The 23,289-nt window shown below is 43.5% G+C and overlaps 1 protein-coding gene across 1 annotated transcript in view; it reads left to right on the forward strand.

The window, feature by feature from the left end:
- LOC105047864 (protein argonaute PNH1) overlaps nucleotides 1–23,225 on the forward strand; it is a 31,763-nt gene extending 8,538 nt beyond the window's left edge. The window contains exons 2-23 of the mRNA XM_010926972.4: nucleotides 10,127–10,628; nucleotides 10,707–10,915; nucleotides 11,013–11,159; nucleotides 11,349–11,482; nucleotides 11,600–11,709; nucleotides 12,054–12,160; nucleotides 12,627–12,765; nucleotides 12,838–12,954; nucleotides 19,122–19,229; nucleotides 19,349–19,420; nucleotides 19,519–19,641; nucleotides 19,920–20,079; nucleotides 20,210–20,331; nucleotides 20,421–20,558; nucleotides 20,660–20,802; nucleotides 21,303–21,365; nucleotides 21,479–21,542; nucleotides 21,621–21,756; nucleotides 21,988–22,061; nucleotides 22,474–22,568; nucleotides 22,655–22,686; nucleotides 22,834–23,225. Of these exons, the coding sequence (XP_010925274.1) occupies nucleotides 10,215–10,628; nucleotides 10,707–10,915; nucleotides 11,013–11,159; nucleotides 11,349–11,482; nucleotides 11,600–11,709; nucleotides 12,054–12,160; nucleotides 12,627–12,765; nucleotides 12,838–12,954; nucleotides 19,122–19,229; nucleotides 19,349–19,420; nucleotides 19,519–19,641; nucleotides 19,920–20,079; nucleotides 20,210–20,331; nucleotides 20,421–20,558; nucleotides 20,660–20,802; nucleotides 21,303–21,365; nucleotides 21,479–21,542; nucleotides 21,621–21,756; nucleotides 21,988–22,061; nucleotides 22,474–22,568; nucleotides 22,655–22,686; nucleotides 22,834–23,006 (2,880 nt within the window). The 5' untranslated portion in view covers nucleotides 10,127–10,214 and the 3' untranslated portion in view covers nucleotides 23,007–23,225. The remainder of the gene's footprint in view (nucleotides 1–10,126; nucleotides 10,629–10,706; nucleotides 10,916–11,012; nucleotides 11,160–11,348; nucleotides 11,483–11,599; nucleotides 11,710–12,053; nucleotides 12,161–12,626; nucleotides 12,766–12,837; nucleotides 12,955–19,121; nucleotides 19,230–19,348; nucleotides 19,421–19,518; nucleotides 19,642–19,919; nucleotides 20,080–20,209; nucleotides 20,332–20,420; nucleotides 20,559–20,659; nucleotides 20,803–21,302; nucleotides 21,366–21,478; nucleotides 21,543–21,620; nucleotides 21,757–21,987; nucleotides 22,062–22,473; nucleotides 22,569–22,654; nucleotides 22,687–22,833) is intronic.
- The last annotated feature ends 64 nt before the right edge of the window (nucleotides 23,226–23,289 follow it).

Raw genomic sequence — 23,289 nt, forward strand, 5'->3', positions numbered from 1 at the left:
TATAAATGAAGATGCTTGAGGAATCCAGACTCCCCATGATGACGCTGTCGTTGTCTCGACAACAATAGCGAATTATGATGTAAAAAAGATTCTTGTTGATAATAGAAGCTCAACTAACATTTTGTTTTACTCGACCTTCTCCCGAATGCGACTGTCGACCGACCGACTCAGGAGAGTCTCTATGTCCCTAGTAAGTTTCGTCAGGGATGCCGTCGCAGTGGAAGGAGAAATTGCTCTTCTTGTGACAGCTGGGGCCGAACCACGATAAAGCACCGTCTACTTGACCTTCACGATCGTCCGAGTACCTTCGACCTACAATGCCATACTTGAAGAATTCGGACTAAATGCTCTCAGAGCGATAGTCTCGACATATCACTTGCTGGTCCGATTCCCGACTAAAAATAGAGCTGGAAAAATGTGCGGGGATCAACAGTTCGCTCGGTGATGCTTTCAAATCTTAACTCAAAACAATAAATCGAAGGATTCCTTGTTGGTCGATAAGTTGGACCAACGAGAAGAGGAGGAACGGGATAAACTGGCTAAAAAGCTGATTTCCATCCCGATGGCCAAGAATCTTGAACAGGTGATCTGGGTCGGGTCGCAATTGTCCGACCCAAAGCGACGCAGCTGATAGAGCTATTGAAAGCCAACGCCAACATATTCGCTTGGTCGGCAGTGGATATGTTCGGCATCCTTCTGAAAATATTGACTCACCGACTCAACATTGCCCCTGGCATAAGGCCGGTGAGACAGAAGAAACGATCTTTCACCTCCGAAAGACAGAAGGCCATCGACGAGGAAGTAGACAAACTACTCGAGGCGGGCTTCATCAGAGAAACCATATACCCCGACTGGCTCGCCAATATCGTCATGGTGAAGAAAGCCAATGGAAAGTGGAGGATCTGTATCGACTACACTGACCTGAATCGAGCCTGCCCGAAGGACAGCTTCCCACTTCCGAAGATCGACCAACTGGTGGATGCGACGTCCGGCCATCGACTGCTCAGCTTCATGGATGCCTTTGCCGGATATAACCAGATCCGGATGGTGCCCGAGGATGAAGAGCATATGGCCTTCGTGACCGCCAAAGGCCTTTACTGTTACAGAGTGATGCCCTTCGGTCTGAAGAATGCCGGAGCCACTTACCAGCGTCTCGTCAATAAGGTCTTCAAAGCTCAAATCAGGCACAATATGGAGGTGTACGTGGACGATATGCTGGTGAAGAGTGCACAGGCTTTAGATCACGTCCAAGACTTAGAAGAAATCTTTCGCACTCTTCGGCGATATCGGATGAAGCTAAATCCGACCAAGTGTGCCTTCGGGGTGACTTCGAAAAAGTTTCTCGGGTTCCTCATTTTTCAACACGGAATTGAGGCCAACCTCGAGAAGATAAAGATGATTATCGACATGTGGCATCCGAACACCAAAAAGAAAGTATAGCAGCTCAATGGAAGGATCATCGCACTCAGCCAATTCATTTCTCGGTCGGTTGAGAGATGCCTCCCGTTCTTCAAAACCCTGAGGCAGACAAAAGACTTCTCTTGGCCGAATGAGTGCCGACAAGCCTTCGAAGATTTGAAGAAATATCTGACTTCTCCACCTCTGCTTGTAAAACCAGAGGTCAGAGAAATATTATACCTTTACTTGGCTACCGTCCCAAAGGCGGTTAGTTCGGTACTCGTCCGGGAGGACGAGAGCCGAATTCACTGACCCATATATTATACCAGCAAAGTGCTCCATGAAGTCGAAACTCGGTACTCAAGAGCAGAGAAGATGATATTTACCTTGGTCATATCAGCACAACGACTCCATCCAATTTTCAAGGGCACGCCATCGTGGTCCTCACCGACCAACCCATGAGAGCGATCCTGCATCGCCCCGATACATCAGGACGACTGACGAAATGCATGGTGAAGCTGAGCGAGTTCGACATCCAATACCAACCATGACCTGCTTTGAAAGTCCAAGTCCTGGCCGACTTCATTGCGGAATGCCCGACAATCGATCAAATATCAGAAGACGGGAGCTCCAAAGAAGCTGCGACTTCTGAATAAAACCCTGGGTTAACCTGGGTATTACACATAGATGGAGCTTCCAATGCTCAAGGGAGCGGGGTCGGGTTCTTGCTTACCAACTCGGAGGGAGTAGTTACCGAGTACGCCCTCCGATTCAACTTCAAAGCCTCTAATAATCAAGCCAAGTATGAAGCGCTTCTCGCTGGCTTGGGAGTGGTAAAGGAGCTCGGGATCGACAGCCTCAGAGTCTTCTCCGACTCCCAGCTGATTGTAGGGCAAGTCAGAGGCGAATTCGAAGCGTGGGATCTGACCATGACGAAATATTTCCAGAAGGTGAGAGATCTCGTGACGCACCTCAAGTATTTCGAGATCTCCCACATTCCCAAGATGGAGAATGCTCGAGCCGACGCACTCTCCAGGCTTGTGACATTCGTCTATGGTGCTTTGGGCTGGACACTCGTAGAGAGTCTTGAGCAACCGAGCATCGACAAGGCTGAGGAGGTGCTACAACTGACAGTCGAGCCAAGCTGGATGGATCCGATCGTTCAGTATCTGACCGACGGAACTAGCCCCGAAGACCCGTGGAAGCCAAGCAACTCCGGTGGATGGCCTCCCAATATGTAATGATGGACGGGCGACTCTACAAAAGGTCGTTCTCCCTTCCCTTGCTAAAGTGCCTGGGACCGACGGACGAGAACTACGCACTCAGAGAGGTGCATGAAGGGATCTGCGGAAGTCACATGGGGGGCAAATCCCTGGCCTACAAAGTCCTACGGCAAGGTTACTACTGGTCCACCATGAAGAAAGATGCGGCTGATTTGGTTCGAAGGTGTGAGCCATGTCAAAAGTATGCTAACTTACAACATCGGCCCGCCAACCAGCTGACTTCCATTGTCGCCCCGTGGCCCTTCATCCAATGAAAAATTGACATACTCGGTCCTTTCCTCCCGACGTCTGGCCAAAGAAAGTTCATAGTCGTCGCAATCGACTACTTCACCAAGTGGATGGAGGTCGAACCCCTGACGCAAATCATCGAGTGTAAGATGGAAGACTTTATCCAGAAGTCCATCATCTCCAGATTCAGACTGCCACACACTATCATCACCGACAATGGGCGACAGTTTGACAACCAAGACTTTAGAGAGTTCTGTACGAGATTTCATATCATGCATAAGCTGACCTCGATCGGGCATCCACAGTCCAACGAAAAAGTCGAAGTAACCAACCGAACCATTCTGCATGGATTGAAGACTCGACTGAACGAAGCCAGAGGCCTCTGGGTCGAAAAATTGCACTCGGTCCTGTGGGCATACCGAACGATGCCTAGTGCTCCGACCGAAGAATCTCCTTTCAATTTGGCGTATGGGACGGAGGCAATGATCCCACTCGAGATCGGACTACCATCGACTAGAGTTGAGCAGTACTGTGAACCAGGCAACTCCGAGTGTTGAAGAGCTGACTTGGACCTCTTACCCAAACTCCGACGTGAGGCTCAACTCCGCATGGCTTCCTACCGACAAAGAGTGGCCCGATACTACAATGCTAAAGTTAAGCCAAAATTTTTCAGATCTGGAGACCTGATTTTAAGAAAGATGGAAGTCTCGAAACCTTAGGATCAAAAAAAACTATCCCCGAACTGGGAAGGACCCTACAAGATAGTGGACACCTGCAGGCCGGACGCCTACCGACTTGAGACCCTGGAAGGGACGACCATTCTCCAGACTTGAAATGCCGACAACTTGAAATTATACCATCAGTGAATTATATATGCCCTTGTTCGGAATACAACTCAATTTCAAAGCCCCAGAGTCTACAAAGTTCGACTCTCCACCGAGGGTCAGCCTTCGCCAGAAGTACGAGCCCCGACGCTCCGACTTGGGCCCAACGTTTCGTTGGGAACTTACGGCCCGATCGCCGACGACACATCGAACTCTTACGAGAACCGCTCTGCCTACACTAATGGAAGGCCAGCGCTGGCGATGAAACCTCTCTAAGTTGAAGCCGCGCTCTTTTCACAATCGACTCTCGATCAATGGGGCTGGCTAACTTGCCGACTTAGCTTCGACTAAGAAGGATAAAATGCCAAGACGATCGCGGTCGCACTTGCGACATACCGACTTGGTCACGATCGGTCGAAGGATATTTGGCTTGCCACCGTTTATCATACATCGCGACGTATACGTCCGACCAAGGGTCGGACAACGGATATTCGACTTGTCATCGTTATCCTAACCAAATACGTCGGATACTACTCGACTACCAGATTCTACGGAGTGATCGTGTCAATGAGCTACGTTCGGAGATTGATCGACGCTTGGCTCGACGTGCACGCCCGACCAAGGTCTGGGCGACGGACACTTGACCTGTAGTCAACCTGCAGTCGACATCCGAGCTAACTACGTCGAACGACTGTCGACCATCGGATCCTATGCAACCTGTATGACAGTCAGGACGCCGGTCAGCGATCGGGGCTTGCTCTGCCCTTAGCACGGTGCATGCTACTGACTATCTTGATTAACTACGCTGGATCCTACCAAACGTCCTAACGAGGTATGTCGAAGCTACGACTTATACACTCGGGGATGTCTCGGCGAGACATACATTTTGAACTACATGCAGAGAAAAATTCGAAAAGTCTTCGATTTCATTTAGTTGAAGTTAGACTTACAAAATTGGGCTGAAGTCCGATTACAAGTATCAAAGACGAAATAAAAAAAAATAAAAATGACAGAGCAGACACTCCGACTACTCGTCGAAATCGACTTCCTGCACCAGGAAGGGTTCGGGAGCGACCGATGTACCCACTCGGATCGGAGTGGGATCGGAGGTTGGAGCTGCCTCACCTTCGATAGCTCATTCCACCGGCCCAAGGACGGCCTCCTCTACAGCCGTCTAATCCTCTGGTATTGGGTCGGCCTCCTCCTCTGCAGTCATCTGATCCTCCGATATTGGGTTAGTCTCTTCCCCTGCGGCTTGGTCCTTCGACCCCGGAAGGACGACGCTGCTCAGGTTGAGTTTCGGATGCAGCCTCTGAATTGCATCCCGGGCGTCCTCGTACCCCACTCGGTAGGAGGCGAAGCCGCTCTCGAGAAGCTCCTCCCGGTACTCATCCGAGCCGCGAAAGTCCTCAACCGTCCGGCTCAATGCCTCTTTAGCCGACTCCATCTCCGCCATCGCTATGTCGGCATCGGCTTGGGCGGAGGACAGGTTCTCCTCGACCTTAGCCAGATTTTTCAGACTGATCCGAAGTTGTTTGTGCTCGGCCTCGAGCTCACTAATGCAACCATCCCGCTCACACCGCAATCGATAAGCGGAACGGGTCTTGTGCTTGACCTGCTCGCGAGCCGACTGAAGTTCGGCCTCCGAGGCAGCCAGGCCGTCGGTGAGTCAGAAAATCTCTTCCTCAAGCCTGACTTCGCGGTCGACCGACAGCTTCAGTTGTTCCACCAGCGTCGCCTTCTCGACTTCGGCGGTTTTCGCCCTATTCTTCCAGGCCGCCTGGATGTCGTCGAACCTCCGGTACCTGATCTCCAACTCGGACATGATGTAGATCAGCTGCAAGTAGAAGGTCGATCGTTAGAAAAATAAAATGATGAAAATAATAATGGAGAGGAAAGAAAAAGAAGAACTCACCCCAATCATAGTTGGGTAGAAGGAAGAGAGCATCTCGGTCACCTGTCGACTCTTCAAGAGCTCCCGATCGGTCGGAAGAATGGTTGCCTGATATAACCTCCTGGCCAAATTGTGGTTGGCCAGGGCCGACGCTCCCTCGAGAACCCGAACGTCGGATGTCGCGATGCGGTCCGCCGACCTTGTGTCGTCCACCAGCGCCATCGGAGCTTTCCCCCGATCAGTCGCCCAGGCCCGGAGATTAGAGAAGGATGGAAAGCTGGAACTCGACTGAGTTCCTCCCGAGGGCGCGACGGGGGCCGCTGCAAGTCGTTCAGACTCTCGTGCTTCGACCCGAACCTCTTTTGCAGGCGAGGCCATCGGTACTCCTTTGGTTGCCCCCTCCACCGCCCCTTCCTCGGACGGCGCCTCAGGTGGCACCGCCGGCACCGATAAGGCGATGACTGGTTCAAAGCCCGACGTTCGTTCGGTGTCAGGCTGTGCAGTCGCCATCGCAATGGCAGTCGGGAATGATGTCTGGGGCCTCTTGGGTGGCCGCGAAGGTCCGGCCCCGGACGTCGGTCTCTTCCTCACCGTGTGCTGCCGAATGTCGGCATCTGTCAGCCTTACTCTTGGCGGCATGCCTGCAATTTCAACGAAAGATTAGCACAAGTTGGAAGACGGATGAAAAAGTCAAAAGACGACCGACAGACCGAACTATACCTAAACGGAGAACCGAACTTAGGCCGGCGTCGTAGAGAGCTTGCTCGGTGATGAGCTTTCTCTGCTTCGGCACCGACATATCCTTCAGTCGGTGAAAGTCCTCTCGGTCTTCTGCCTCCACCCGACTGTTTTCATTCGGCTGAGTTCGAGGATCGCCCCAGCGAGAAGGAAACCCCCAGGATAGTGAAGAAGAAGCAAAGAAAAATTGGTTCTTCCACCCGTGGATCGACGATGAAAGATCGGTAATGAATGAAAGGCCCTTCCTGGGATTGAAGAACCACCACCCTTGAGCTTTCGGGTGGGGTCAGAGGACGAAGAACGTCTGGAAGAGAGAGATACGGGGAAAGGTCGGCAAGAGTCGACACAACAAAACGAAGCTGATTATTAACCGGACTGAGTTTGGCGTCAGTTGCGCCGGGCAAAGCCCGTAATAATCCAAGACATTCCAGATGAACTTCGGAATCGGAAAGTGAAGATCTGTCCGAAGGTCCTCAACATAAAAGGCCACCTGGCCCGGAGGCGGGCTGTTAACCTGACCCTCAGCTCCAAGGGCGAAAAGTCGGAATTGCTTCGGGATACCATATTGTTCCCTAAGCCGTTCGACGTTTGGCACCAAAAGTGAAGAAGCCTCCACCTTCGGGGTTGACCGGGAATCATCGGTCGGGTTCTCCGATTGACTTCCTCGAGGAAAGGTTCTAGCCATAACGCTAGCCCCAAGAAAAGAGAATAAAAAGGAGAATGCAAAGAGAGCGAAAATGTAAAGGGACAAGAATGAAAAGCTTCGAGAAGAGCTTTCAAAGAAGGAGGATGGAAACAGCTACCTGGAACTGGGAGACAACTCGACAGTGCCTCAGCGCCAAAAATAGGACAGTAAAAAGTGAAGCTTTGGATATGAGTGGCCGCATATATATATAAGGTCCTTCGATGGTCGAGATAAAAGCGCACCGAACGAGAATTTTTTGGATGTTGACATGTGGCAGCGCCTGGGCCCTCCCTCGGTCCGACGGTTTGACACACCTGCCCCAGATCGAGTCACGTTGAATCCATCCGTGCGAACGGTTCCGGTCCAATAGCCCCCTGACGCGTGGCGGAAAAATCGCGTCTCGAAATTAATTAACCGACGACGGTTTGTGTTCCCAATGAGATGTCTGACGTCAGATCGTCTGTTGGTACAGTCGGCAGAGTCGGAGCATGACGTGATGGAAAATCACTCCTTTCGCCCGAAACCGTCGTCCACGTGGTAACGCGGGCCAACACGACATCAGACTCAGGAGTGGGGGGGCAACTGTTGGGATATACCGACTGACCCCTATACGCCGACTTATCCTCGGAACGGTCCTACCGACGTCCGACTTTATCCATCGGACGGACAGACCACTCCGATAATGACTGCTGACGATATCCGGCCAAAGGTATGCCGGCCAAACAGACCAATACTGTTTCCAACCGGTCGAACGGTCGAATCCATATCACCGACTCGCTGTCGGGGGTGGCAGCCGACGTCTGACTTTCATAAGGCACCAGATCAGCCGATGGTATTTTTGAGTCATCATCCGACGTCCCGACAACCAAATACCGACATATAGTCGGCCAGCCCGTCCAAACGCCGTACAACCGCTATGGGCTGTTGTCCTGTCAAGGACATGCTGTACGACCGCCATTGGCATTGTCCTGTCAAGGATATGGGTTAATTTCAATGACCTGACAACCCACGATGATTTGATAGCCTCCGACGATTTGATAACTTTCCGATTGTCTGCACCATTAATGGTGGGACCATACCGCATTCTACTATAAAACGGGGTAAGGCAACAGTTTTGATAAGCTCTTTCTCTCGCTGAGCTCCTGATTTTTTCACTGTTGCCTAGTCTCCTCTCTGACTTGAGCGTCGAAGGGTCTCCACCGGAGATATCTCCGATCAGTGAAGACTTTTCTTGCAGGTATACGTTTCCAGCGATTAGACGATGAGGAGATTGACTGCAATAGGTACAATCATGTAGTATGAAAATTCTTTAGAAGCATGCTGTATCAACGCACACACATGCTTTTCTTTTCTGAGCTTCATATCAAATCCTGCATCCAATATCTATGCTTGGGGAGCACCATCGACCCCAAGAACAATTCGAGACGGGGTGAGGGAGGTGACAATTCGAGATTAGCCACATGATGAATAAAGGTCCATATGAACGAAAAATCTGATTGATATGATGCATTACTGGTATGATGTATTCAGTGCAGGATATAATTTTTCCTATTTAGGCTTACATCGTTGGATTAGAGATATTTTTCATACATCATATAGCATACAGGTCATGAATCATGATATTGAAACGCGTGTTTGATGGATGAGGCTGGTAGAAATGATGGTGATTGGCGGCGTGCGCCACCATATGGTGCTGTGGTCCAGCGAATAGTTTATCATTGGGTTGGATTCCCACGCGGAGGGTAACGTGTGGTCTGCGTCTGCACGTGACTTGTTGGTGCTGATATGTTTTTTTTTTTTTTTTGGTTAAAATGCTGCCATGCCGTCAGTGGGTCATGACGTGAAACGTGAGCACACGTCAAACCATGCGATTTACCAATTACCATACCCCATTTGTCAGGTGGAGCTCACGTTTTGCCCTTGCCTCGAACCAAAACCCCCTTTCCCTCCCTCAACCCCCGCCCGCTCGCATTAATACCCGACTGCGGCGCCGGAGCGGCGTCCCAGTAGCGGCACCCTCGCTCGCCCACTACTAATTCAACACGTCTTCCCACCCAGCCAACCCACCTCTCTCTCTCTCTCTCTCTCTCTGCGCTCCCCTCCTGCCTAGCAGCAGTAGGAGAGCAGCGCGGTGCATGGGATGGATGGCTGCTACTGAATGCTCCTTTTTGTCCCTTGGCTTGTAGGAAAAAGCGTCCCTGTCCTTGCTATCCGCCTCTGCCCCGCTGCCATTGTTGCCCATATCCGGCCCACCCCAGCATAACGACACTTCCATGGTATTATGCCCTTCTCTTCCATCCCTTTCGTACCTCACGTATCATCTGTTAATTCTCTCCTGTCAGGACATGCCACTGTACGGGACCACTGCTTCCCAAAGCGGCAATTCAATACTTCTCAATCTTTAGTTTTTGTTTAGCCCATCTTTAGCAGGCATACGTCTCGTGACGATTTTTGCTCGATTCTGCTTGCTTGCTAGGTCCTGTCTTTTCTTTTCTTTTTTTTTTAAAATGTGATTTTAAATGCTTAGCGCATATCTGGGTGCCTTGGGGGTCGCGGGTGGGAAGCGAACGAAGGAAATAAACAAAAAGGTGGGGAGCCTTCACTTTAAAGTTTAAACAGTGGAGAAGAAGACCAATTAAAGAGGGCAATCATGGCCTTCTGTTTTCTTCTGCAGCTCGTGGCAGCCGTTACCGGCGCGTTTCTGCTGCTCTTCGTCTGCCCACTCTCTCTCTCCTTCTCTCAGAAGCTGAACAATCCCCGCTGCTTTCTACTGGTGCTCACAGAACAAAGACGACCACCCACTCTCTCTGTTCACGTAGACTTCTACTCCTCCCTCTTCTTTCTGGTCGTTTATATATATTAGGCTGGTTAACGCCCGTCCAGAAGTTAAAAAGAAAAAAAATCACGGTCTAGGTCCTCCGAATCTCTGGAGAAGGTATCGTAAACTCGGGCGTTACGGTTTCCGTTGCTTTAATTGAATGGTTGTGCGCCCATTGTTCTGCCATCGCCTGCAAAGCGCCTTCAATATACCTCTTTAAACCCTCTGCTAACACTGTCTTCCTCCTCGCTCGTGCAGTGCCGTGCCACCAGAACCAGGATAAATGCCCTGCTAGGCGGTGGTGGTTGTGGGAGTGGCAGGTACTTAGGTAGGCAGCCTTGCCGCCATGCTCGCGGTCCTAGAGAGAGACAGCCGCTTCCGCCCCTTGCCTTCATCTTCCTCGTCGCCCTCCTACGAGATGCCCCTCCACCACATGGCCAAAGAGGAGAAGCACGTTGTCTCCAAGCAGCCCTTCCAGAACTCCATCAACCAGCAGCAGCAGCATCTCGAGAGCCACGCCCCATCGCCAGTCGCTGCCAAGAAAAGCGCGGGGCGGCGGCGTGCAAGAGGGAGAGCGAAGGTCGAGAGTCCACAGGCGAAGCTGGAGCTGGAGACCGGCGTTCATGCCGGACCGCCTGTTTCCAGCAAGGGCATCCGGTTCCACCGCCGGCCTGGGTTTGGCCAGGTGGGCACGAAGTGCATCGTTAAGGCTAATCATTTCCTCGCGGAGCTGCCTGACAAGGACCTCAACCAGTATGATGTAAGTCCAGCTCTTCCAAATGAAATGCGATCCCTTTTGAGGCTCGACCATCGCTTTCTTTCTGATAATTCTTTACAGGTTACGATTACCCCGGAGGTAAGCTCCCGAAGTATGAACAGAGCCATCGTGGCAGAGTTGGTGAGACTCTATGGAGAGACGGAGTTGGGGATGCGCCTCCCGGCTTATGATGGCAGGAAGAGCCTTTACACGGCCGGATTTCTGCCTTTTAATTCCAAGGAGTTTACCGTGAAGATCACAGAGGAGGATGATGGAATAGGGGTTACGAGGTCGGGGTTGTTTCGTTCTCATCCTCTCTTCTCACGTCTTTTCTTGCATTTCATTCTATTGGAAGCTGTTTCTGACGTTGTTTTTTTCAATCTGAAGAGAAAAGGAATACAAGGTGGCCATCAGGTTTGTAGCTCGTGCGGACCTTCACCATCTGCGTCGGTTCATAGCTGGAAAGCAGGCTGATGCTCCGCAGGAAGCTCTTCACGTTCTTGATATTGTCCTAAGGGAATTATCGAGTCAAAGGTGGCCCCATCTTTTCTTCCTATCTACTTGGTAGTTGCGGCTTGTTTACTTTTTTTTTCCATTAAGCGTATTTGGATCCTTAGTGGTCGTTTTGGGGCGGACTAGTAGTTTCTTAAAGAAGTCTTTGTGGAACCCTTTTTTTTTTTTTTTTTTTGAGTGATCATTCTTTTCATACGAACTGGTTACCAGGTACATAGCTATTGGGAGATCCTTCTATTCTCCTGACATCAGAAAGCCAGAGAGGCTAGGTGATGGATTGCAGTCATGGTGTGGCTTCTACCAGAGTATTAGGCCAACTCAAATGGGCCTCTCTCTGAACATTGGTAAGTATCTGTTTCTTCTTCGCCTTTCCGCACAGTGACGTGGAGCTTTATGGCATTGCAACCTATATTTTTCATGATTCCTATGGCTCAACGTATCCTTTCATATCTCATCTCCAGACATGTCCTGCACTGCTTTTATTGAACCACTTCCTGTCATTGAGTTCGTAGCTCAGATTCTGGGCAAACATGTGTTATCAGGGCCATTGTCGGATGCTGACCGAATCAAGGTATACTAATTCTGGAAACTAAAAGTTCCATAACCACACTCAGAACTAGAAATTCCTTGATTCTTCCTTTATTTATTTTTTTTAATGTTTTAAACAACTTTGCACTCTTGCTGTAGGAATGCAATTTGTTACATTCTCTTAGCATTCAGAAAGAAACAAAGTTTCCGAAAAAACACAGTGAACTACGCAGAGTCTTGGAATTTTCACAAAACAACAATTATATGTGGCTCTGCTGACATTTGAATATTAAGATCTTGGATGTAGAATGTGATTTCTTTAGTGGATTTCCATTTAATCTGCAGTACTTAATCAAATATTCATATATGACTGCTGATGTCAAGCAGATCAAAAAGGCGCTTAGAGGTGTGAAAGTTGAAGTCACACACAGAGGAGATGTGCGGCGGAAATATCGAATTTCAGGGCTGACATCACAACCTACTCGTGAATTAATGTATGACAAGATACCTGGCTTTTCTTATTTATGCCTTTCCCATATTGTTTTGCTAGTTGTTGCATTCTAAGTTGAATATATTCAAGTGACTGTGGATTGAACAATATGATGTTTTGGGCAAACGTTGCATTGAGATTGAATGCCCATGTGTAGAGCATAAGTAACAAACCTTTAAACGCTGCTTGTTATCATGGTCCACCATGCACAAGAGCTGACCGAGATGACTTTGAAAGACAACAAACCCGCACTCACAGCACAACCTCCTAAAAGAGTATGTATCCTAATGGTCTTATACAATTACATGTATCCATTATCCACAAAATAGATAGATAATTTAATTTGCACATAACTTTTTTATGCTGGTTCAGAGTTTGATATCAGTTCCACAGCAATGAGTAGAAACCATGTGCTTAGAAATCGAGTTCCTCCATGGACTTATCATATTCTATGTCTTTCTTTTCAACAGTTTTCCAGTTGACGATCAAATGAATATGAAATCTGTTGTTGAATATTTCAAAGAAATGTATGGATTTACAATTCAGCACTCTCATCTTCCTTGCCTTCAAGTAGGAAATCAGAAGAAGGCAAATTATCTGCCAATGGAGGTGAGTTTGCTTCCTTGCAACATCTTATATTAACCTAGCCATTTGAGGTCTGATCAGACATCTACTTTACAGGCTTGCAAGATAGTTGAGGGTCAGAGATACACAAAGAGGTTGAATGAAAAGCAGATTACTTCCCTGCTGAAGGTTACATGCCAGAGACCCAGAGAACAGGAAATGGATATCTTGCAGGTCAGAAGTCTAAATTGTCTTATCAGTGGAATGGGACCCATTTATTAATATACATTTGGCATGAACAGTTGGGTACTGAAATTTGCTTGTTCATAGCAAAAAGTGGGTCATCTCATAGCTCATCACAATACTATCATGGACCATTGCCTCGATTTTTTTGGCAATACCTGCCTCCTAGACACAACATATGCATGCACATGAAAGGGAAGGATGTTCATGTAATTCTACTGGGCATCATGAGTTTGTCTGATTGAATTTTTTGGCTGCATTCAATCCAGTTATGTACATGTCTATGTAAAAAAGACCTAAGTTTTTTGGATGATGTTAATATTTATGGAGGCTGCTAGTGTTAATAACTATTAGATTTAAAAGGGTAGCACCCAAACTCAAGAACCTTGACATCTATATTTTCTCTCTTGTCAATCAGCGCCACTTGTATGCAAGGTGATTACCGACATTTGAAGAAGCAGAATGGTCTGAATTTTGGTTTAGGCTGCAACTTTAACTGAATCCAAAACATTCTGAATTCAGTGAGATTTGATTTGAAATTAGGGCTGGTTGGTGAGTTTTGACCAAAATGACCTTGTGACCCAAATTAATTATCTATATATAGACATGGGGTCAAGTCAAAGATGAGGTTTTCTTATTAGTTAACTTTTACTTTAATATATAGCCTAAGCTGGGTTGATTGTCCGAAATTGGAATTACATTAGTATTGTTATGGTGTTGGTGGAAGGACATCATTAGTCCCATATTGGTTGTGAGTCGACAGAGGTTTTGGCTTATATAGGATGGAACCTCTGTTGTTAGAATTGCATGAGTTGCGATTCGACTCGTACGTTTCGTGGTGATTCGAAGCCCGACCGAGTGGAGAATCGGGAAAGTAGAGAAATCGTACCTGAATTCTGGATTTATCGGCAGAATCGTGCGACTCGCGGGATCGTCCGATACTGACGAGTCGAAAAAGATAAGTTCTCAATCTCAAATCAGTTGGTCGTTGTTTTTGGAAGCCAAAGAGTTAGATTTTGGCAAAAAAAAAAATCCGGATCAAATTTTAGCAAAATTTGCTGCAAATCAAAGAGATTTGAAACCTTTGAATTTCTATTCACCTTCTTCGACTGCTTCGAGCCTTCGAAGACTACGACAAGGAGAGGAAGAGGTCGCGTGGGGAAGAGGAAGTCTCAAAGCTTTCAAAGCATCCTTATGAGTTCGCCGTTGGTCCGGTAGATACCATTGCTCTCTCTTTCTCTTTGTTTCTCTTCCCCGAACTCTCTGTTTCTCTTCTCCAAGCTTTGATGCTTTTTTTTTTTATCGAACGAAAGCCTTCTTCCCCGATCTCCCTGTTTCTCTTCTCCAAAACCTCGAATGTTTTTTTTTAATTAGACTGAATCCTTCTTCCCAATCTCTTTTTTCTCTTCCCCACAGCTCTCGATCTCTTTGTTTCTCTTCCCCGAAGCCACCAGTGATGCATTTTTTTTTGTTTTGATCGGACGGAAACGATTTTTTGGAAGCTTCTAAGCTTCCTTTTTTGTTTTGATCGGAGCTTGGGCTGTATACCTGTGTCCCGTTGCCCCTTGTGTGGTCCCGATCCCAAGGTACAGCTAGCCACTTAACCAAAAAAAAAAAACTTTAACAGGGATTAACTTATTTTTTAATAATTCATTTTTTAATAGGGATTGGCTTACTTTTTTAACAAAAATTGGCTTACTTTTTGAACGGTTCATTTTTTTTTAATAATTCTTACTTTTTAATAGGGATTGGCTTACATACTTTATAGTGGGATTCTTTACTGTTGTTTTATTGAATAATGGCACCTAGAAGAAAAATTAAAGTTGTGGATCCAACTTAGAATCATTATAAAAAATTTGATGATGGTAAAGGGGGCGATGGAAATCGATGACATCTTGTTTGCAATTATTGTAACAAAAACTTTTGGGGAGGGATGAATAGAATGAAAAATCATCTTGCGGGTACACATAACAATATTTCTCCTTGTACTCAAGTTCCTGAAGAAATTCAAATTTTTTTAAAAAATTTGTTGGGGAAGAAAGAAATAAAGAAAACTTTTGATGATGATGTTGAGTGCTTTGAAGTAGATGAGCCAAATACAAAAATAAGAAGGGGCACTATGAATTTATTTATGATAAAAGGAAGGGAAAATGTATGTAAACAACAAACAATGAATGAAATGGTTAAAAAAAGAGAACCAGTGGTTAAGGATATTTGTAGATTTTTATATGGACATGCATTGGCATTCAATTTGGTCAAAAGTCCTTTATTTGCTCAAAAGATGAAATCTGTTGGTGAGTATGGGAGGGGATTGAAACTCCCTTCTTATCATAAGTTAGAGTTACTTTCTTGAAGAAAGAGGTAGAAAATGTTAATGAATGTTTAATGAATATAAAAATGAGTGAAAAAAAAGAGATGTTCAATCATGTCCGATAGTTGGATTGATAGAAAAAGTCAGTCTATTACTAATTTTTTTGTGAATAGTCCAAGTGGGACTGTGTTTCTCAAATCATTTGATACCTCTGATGTTAGTAAGGATTCAAATAAATTGTTTGAATTGCCTGATAGCTTAGTAGAGGAGATTGGGGAGAAAAATATAGTTCAAGTGGTGACGGATAGTGTCTCTGCTTATGTTGGCACGGGTAGACTCTTAGAAGAAAAGAGAAAGCATTTTTTTTTTGTCTCTATGTGTAGTCCATTGTTTAGATTTAATACTTAGCGACAATGAAAATATTTCAATTTTTTTTTAATACACTTGGCAAGGTGAGGTAAATTACAGTTTATATTTACCACCATACTTGGATTCTTAGTTTGTTTAGAAAATATTCTAAAAACAAAGAATTGACAAGACCAGTGGTTACTAGATTTGCAACATCCTATCTCACTTTGAAAAGCATATTAGATAGGAAGATTGCTTTAAGGACTATGTTTGCTTCAGAGGAATGGGCAAGAAGCACTTATGCATGCAAATTTGAAGCTAGAAAAGTTCAAAAAATTATATTGAGTGATAACAGATTTTGAAAAACTATAAAATATTGTTTAAAGTGTGTCTTGCTTTTGGTAAAAGTGTTGAGACTTATTGATAGAGATGCAAAACTGATTACGGGTTATATCTATAAAGCAATGGATAGAGAAAAGGAATAAATTGGCAAAAATTTCAACAATATTAAGAAGAGGTATGATCGGATTTGGAAGATTATTGGCACTCGTTGGAATTTACAACTCCACAGACCACTCCATGCGGCAGCATATTATCTTAATCCCAAGTAAGTCACATTTTTTTAATTTATATTATTCTATTAATAAATTTTATTATTTTTAATTTCATATTTATTTTTTGATTTTTGATCTTTAGTTTTCAATATGATCCTAATTTTAATGCCGATGCTGAAGTAAAAATTAGATTATTCAAGATAATTGAGAGGATGTATCCAGATGTTGAGACAAGAGTCATCATTGATTCACAATTTGAAAAATTTAGGAAGACCGAGGGTTTATTTGGGATGAACATGGGGGTATCGACAAGAAATAAAAAACAATCGGATAATTATAATTTAAATTTTATGAATTTATTTTTATTTGTATAATTTAAATTTAATTTAATTTATTTGTTTAGCTTTATGGTGGAAGAGTTTTGGAAATTAGTGCAAAGAACTTCAAAAGCTAAAAATTCGAGTACTAAGTTTTACTTATAGTGTTACTAGATGTGAAAGAAATTGGAGCATATTTGAACATATTCATTCTAAAAAAAAATTCGTTTGGACCAACAAAGGTTGAATGCCTTGGTGTTTGTCAAGTATAATATTCAACTCGAGATAAGACAACAAAAAAGATAAGAAAGGGGGGAGACATATGATCCGATATGCTTATCAGCTATGGAATCGAATGAGTGGATAACTAAACAAAAAGAGTCATTCTTATCGGATGATGTGTCTTGGTTAGATGTAAATGAATGTTTTAATGTTGATGAGGGACTTAATAACAGGAAAAGGAAGAGAGGTATGCAAATTATTTTCTAATTCTTTTTTATAGTTTTAAATTTTTTAAATAATTATATTATTTTATTATTTGGCTTTGTTGATTCTTAAAATATTTTTGTAGGATTAAAGAATTTAAATGTTGATGGTAAAGGTAAAGGGAAAGAAAAGGTTGTTGAGGAAGATTTTGAAGTGATAGAAGATGATGAAGGTAATGAGGAAAAAGAAGAAGAGAATCAAAAGATGAAGATGCTTGAAGATGATGATGATGACGACGATGGCGGTGGCGACGGCGGCGATGACGACATTAGCCTTGGGGATGACTATGATGTCTGAAGATGCTATTTAATTTTTTGAATGAAAAGTGAATTAGTAATGCTTAATATTTACTTTTAATTTATATTTTAGACTTAGTATTTTAAACTTATCTATACTTTTTGAGTGTTCATTGATTAATAGATGGATATACATTTTGATTGTGCTTTTATTTTAATATTTTTTGAATTATTTTGTTATACGAATAATGCGGTATTGACCATAAAGGGATTCGGACCCATATCTCTTGCTATAGAGGCAAGCATCTTTCCATTTAGATGACATGATTATCAGATTCATTACATAAAATAAGGTATTATTATATTTTTTATCATTTTTATAATGTTAATTTTGTTTTTATGCTAATACCTATCATTTTATAAAAAATTTGAATTTGTTACTGAATCTTATGATTCAAGTCGCGATTCGAGTTAAGGCATGGGCGATTCACGAGTCGAATCCCGATTTAATAACTATGGATGGGACTTTCTCTCCCACATGAGATGCTTTTTAAAAGGCAAAACCGTGAGATCCCATGCCACAGTTGTAGAGGCCGAAGCGGATAATATCTCACATACATAGGAGTGGAGATCGACCTGCTTGAGCTATGACATACCTCCGACAGACTGTGGTGCACCTCTCGCAATTTTGCCTAGTCTCCCTTGACTGGGAGGCTATATTGTGGTGTAGGTGGGAGCATCATTGGTCCCACATTAATTATGAGTCAAGAGGAACTCTGGCTTATATGCGATGGTATCTTCTCTCCCACGTGAGGTACTTTTTAAAGGACAAAACTATGAGGCTTCGTGCTATAGTGTCAGAGGCCAAAGCAGATAATACCTCATGTACATGGGAGCGAAAATTGATCCGTCCGAGCCATAAGTCCTTGACCGCAACATTGGTGCTCATTGGGGGGTCAATGTGCCTCCGACAGACTGTGGTGCACCTCCCACAATCTTGTCCAGAGTTTTTTTTGACTAAAGGGCTATGTTGTGGTGTTGGTGGGAGGACATCATTAGTCCTACATTGCTTATGAGTCAAAAGAAACTCTCGCTTATATGGGCTGGGATCTTTTCCATGTGAGGCACTTTTTAAAGGGCAAAACCGTGAGACCCCATGCTATAGTGTCAGAGGCCGAAACGGATAATACCTCACGTATGTGGGAGCAGAAACCGACCCAGCTGAGCTAGGAGCCTTTGACTGCAACAAATATGAAATATATAAGACATGCTAGTTTAAGACCAAGATCTTACTTAATCGAAATGTGGAACTATAATTATGTCTTTATAAATCTACCACAGATATAGAGTCATGCTAATCTTTTGTAATAGCTCTAAGCATAGAAGATTTATTTCTAAATATCTACAACTCACAAAATGTGCATGATTCAAATTCTTGGATGCCAATGGACTATTTTGGAAACAACATTTGTAAGTCATTACATAGTTGGGTGGAAGGTGATGCTTGCAACCATAGAATTCTGTTTTTTTTTGTAACAATCACGGAACGATGTACGTGTAACTAAGCAATTTTTATGTAGATATTGAATTTATTTGTTTTTTTAAGTTGAGCAAGTTGTTTGTACTATGATGAACTGCATTAATCTTGTCCTCCTGTGAATGTGGCTTTATATGGGCCTACTATCTGCGTAAGTCCCTAATTTCCTTACAGAATGGTGGGCTCACTGTCACCATGCCATCTTAATGAGGCTTTAACTCACTAGATGTTATCTGTTATTATATGATTGCCTTTCTGAAAACTATGTTTTTCTATTTTGAACTATCACTGTATTACGTTTTCATCAATTGATGTTAAGGATTGTAAGATGTGGCTTGCAGCTTTACATTTTGTATCCACCATTTTCAGACAGTTCAGCAAAATGGGTATGGACAAGATCCCTATGCGAAGGAATTTGGCATCAACATTAGTGACAAGCTCACCTCAGTGGAAGCTCGAGTTCTTCCTGCTCCAAGGGTAATGTGTAATTCTTGTTTGTCAGTCTACTCACTGAATTACTATAAAATGGTTCATCGCTTATAAAGTCAACTATCCTGTGCTGATGAATATTTGTTTATCTAATGTGTTTTGTAAAGCTAAAATATCATGATGCTGGAAAAGAAAAGGAATGTTTGCCTCAGGTTGGCCAATGGAATATGATGAACAAGGTACTTACCTAAAAAAATCATGCCACGAATTTTCAGATTTTTCCAAGCATATTATTGGTGCACTCTTGCATTTATTAAAATGCATCTCCATAATGCAGAAAGTGATAAATGGATGCACAGTAAACTGCTGGGCCTGTATTAACTTTTCACGAAGTGTCCAAGAAAGCACTGCTCGTGGATTTTGTCAGGAGCTAGCACAGATGTGCCAAATATCTGGCATGGTAAAGTTTTGCAACCCAGCAGTCTTTATTTTAAGCAGGTTTTAATTGAGTCAATTTTCTTCATGAGGGTGATCATCTCTATCTAGTCCATGTCATTGCGAACAAGCATCATAGACATGTTGTAATTCGTGCTCAATTATACCTATATCTTGAGAACAAGCATCATAGACATGCTGTAATTCGTGCTCAATTATACCTATATCTTTGAGAACAAGCGTCATAGACATGTTGTAGTTCATGCTAAACTATACCCATGTCTTGCTGATCTAACATTGCAGGAATTCAACCATGAACCAGTAATACCAATCTATTCTGCAAGGCCAGAACAAGTGGAGAAGGCTCTTAAACATGTATATAATGCAGCAAAAAACAAACTCAAGGGGAAGGAACTGGAGCTTCTTTTAGCCATCCTTCCTGACAATAATGGTTCTTTATATGGTGTGTTTGCATTTCTCACATTCCATCATTATGCTGACGCTCTTCTTTCTATGTATTATTTGTTTTATTATGTGCTGTACATTATTGCAGAAATAGTCGTTTTGATCATGATCCTTGTATATGTGTGTAGGTGATCTCAAGCGAATATGTGAAACTGATTTGGGACTGATATCCCAGTGCTGCCTAACAAAACATGTTTTTAAAGCCAGCAAACAGTACCTGGCGAATGTGTCACTTAAAATTAATGTCAAGGTAATTTTGAGATCTTTGTTCATTTTCCTGATAAATAAATATTACGAGGGATACTTATCCTTTTTCTTTTTTCTATATGATTTATGCAGATGGGAGGAAGAAATACTGTACTTCTAGATGCTATAAGTTGGAGAATTCCCTTGGTCAGTGATATACCAACCATAATATTTGGAGCAGATGTAACTCATCCTGAAACTGGAGAGGATTCTAGTCCATCAATTGCCGCTGTAATGATAAATCACTTATTCAGTTCTTTAGGATCTGTGTGCATAATAATGCTGATTGTGATACCCCTCAGCATATTTTCTCTAACAATATGTGTTTACAGGTGGTTGCTTCCCAAGACTGGCCTGAAGTTACAAAATATGCTGGACTTGTATGTGCTCAAGCTCATCGACAAGAACTCATTCAGGACCTGTTTAAAACATGGCATGATCCTCAGCGGGGCACAATTACAGGAGGCATGATCAGGTTTGTTTTTCTTTTTTGAAAAGGGGACCTTAAATTACATTTAATGAGAGTAGTTAGGTATCTCCCTGGTGGCACAGTGAGGCTGTTGATATATGATCAAGGTTGGATGGCTGCAGCTTGTTGAATGCTGAGTTCTTCGTTATTAAAGATCAACTAATACTCTGTTATTAGCCACACAAGCATTTCTAATATAATTTGCCAATGAAACATGAAGTCATCTCCGGCAAACTTAAAAGATGAAAACTCATGTTGTTCGACGATTTTTTTATGCATCTTTCTGAAGCCTGCAGGTATAGGAAGCAACCAGATGATATAATGATATAAAAAGTTGCCTGTTTCTGATTATAAGTGGCCAAAATTATGTACTTACAACTAAACAACTTTATTTAACACCTATCAAGCTTTGTCATGACACTTTGCTTGGGTGGAAAGTTCTGGATTTGTCCATCTTTTCAATTCTGGTGTAATTGGAACTTATTATATTTATTTAACTTTTGCAGAGAGCTTCTGATCTCCTTCAGGAAGGCTACGGGACAAAAGCCACTAAGGATAATCTTTTACAGGTATTAGATCCGATTATCCATTTCATTATTTCATATAGTTTTGCTCGGTACAAACTTTCTGATATATTGGGATTGGTTTCCCTCATCACCTTTTAAATTCAAACTTCTTGTAGGGATGGTGTCAGCGAAGGACAATTCTATCAAGTCTTACTATATGAATTAGATGCTATTCGTAAGGTTAGCATACATCTAACTTGGGTCCTGATTTTTTCCCCATTTATCAGAACAAATGTACTAATTGCCTCCCTTCTATAGGCCTGTGCATCCTTGGAACCAAATTACCAGCCTCCTGTGACCTTTGTGGTGGTCCAGAAGCGCCACCACACAAGACTATTTGCAAACAATCACAAGGACAGAAGTAGCACAGACAAGAGTGGAAATATCCTACCTGGTAACTGTTGTGTTCTGGATTCCTCAGTCGTGTTTCACTTTGAGGTTTAGTGAAGCTTTTTGCGTTATTTCTCCAAAGAGAAATTATTGGATTCTTTATAACTGTTGGGTCCATCGGTACTGCTTAGCTGTTGCTGAGAGCATGTTGATTTTTTATGAAATTCTAGATGATCATCTATCTTGCTAAATTAATAGAAGTGTTACTTATGCACTGAAAATTTTCATGTGACAGGTACAGTGGTTGACTCCAAGATATGTCATCCTAATGAGTTTGACTTCTACCTTTGCAGTCATGCTGGCATACAGGTATAGTCACCGTGTTCTTATCATCATCCATGCTCAGATTTTATTGTGTCATGCATTTGCTTTTTACATGGAAGCATGGTGAGTTCTAGATCCATTTGCCAGGTGTGAACAAGAACACAGTTCTAGAGTATTGTGTCAAGAAATGACACCTTTGATCGATATGAATATATTGAGCTCTGGAAAATGATTAGCTTGGAAGGCCTGATTTGATCTCATGCAATAATTATCCATGAAAGCATAGCAAGAAATTAAAATGCATCAAAATAATGCATATCAAGGAAAATCACAGAAAGCTAAAGAAACAAGTTGTTCCCATTCAACTGCAAACTCTTCCTCGTATGACTTCTCTAGTATTTATAATTACTCTAGTTTCTAATTATTCATCACACTTATCTTAAGTTGATTGGTGCAGGGGACTAGTAGGCCAGCGCATTACCATGTCCTATGGGATGAGAACAATTTTACAGCTGATGAAATGCAGACGCTGACAAACAATCTATGCTACACGTAAATTCCCTTCAAAGAAATTTCCATTCCATTGATACTCTTGCGACAGTCAACTTATTGTTTCTTAAATTGATGCATGACTGCAGATATGCTCGGTGCACTAGATCTGTCTCTGTTGGTATGAACTTCTATGTCACTGGAAGCTGTTTGACTTATTTTCTTGCCTGATAGAGTCGCGCTTTGATGACTACATTGGTTTCTTTTGGTATAATTTTACTGATTTCTGTTTCCCGTTTTCTCCCTCGTATATTTATGTTATGAGCAGTGCCACCAGCATATTATGCTCATCTGGCTGCATTCCGAGCCCGGTTCTACATGGAACCAGAGATACCTGATCAGAACCCGACATCCCGGAGCGCACGCACCGCAAATGGGTCCTCTGTGAAGCCCCTTCCAGCCTTGAAAGAGAAGGTAAAGAGGGTGATGTTCTACTGTTGAGAGGGAAGGCAGGAATAGGTTGCATTTTGTACCATCAGTGTTGTATTTATAGTGTAGAGTGGGGGGTGTATTACAGTTTTTGGAAACCATGCTGTTCCCAGACTCAGCCTCGGAGCTTGTCAAAAGATTGCAATCTTGATGCTTGTAAACCAGTTAGGTCAGGAATGTTTCCCGTCTTCCATATCTAATATGCCATACTGGTGTGGCTATGGCTCCAAATGTGTTCTCCATCTTGGCTGCGTGGAATCTTATCTTGATGTGGACCATCTGGATTACGTAGTCG

The sequence above is a fragment of the Elaeis guineensis genome, chromosome 7 (assembly GCF_000442705.2).
Source record: "Elaeis guineensis isolate ETL-2024a chromosome 7, EG11, whole genome shotgun sequence".
Classification (NCBI taxonomy): Eukaryota; Viridiplantae; Streptophyta; class Magnoliopsida; order Arecales; family Arecaceae; genus Elaeis; species Elaeis guineensis.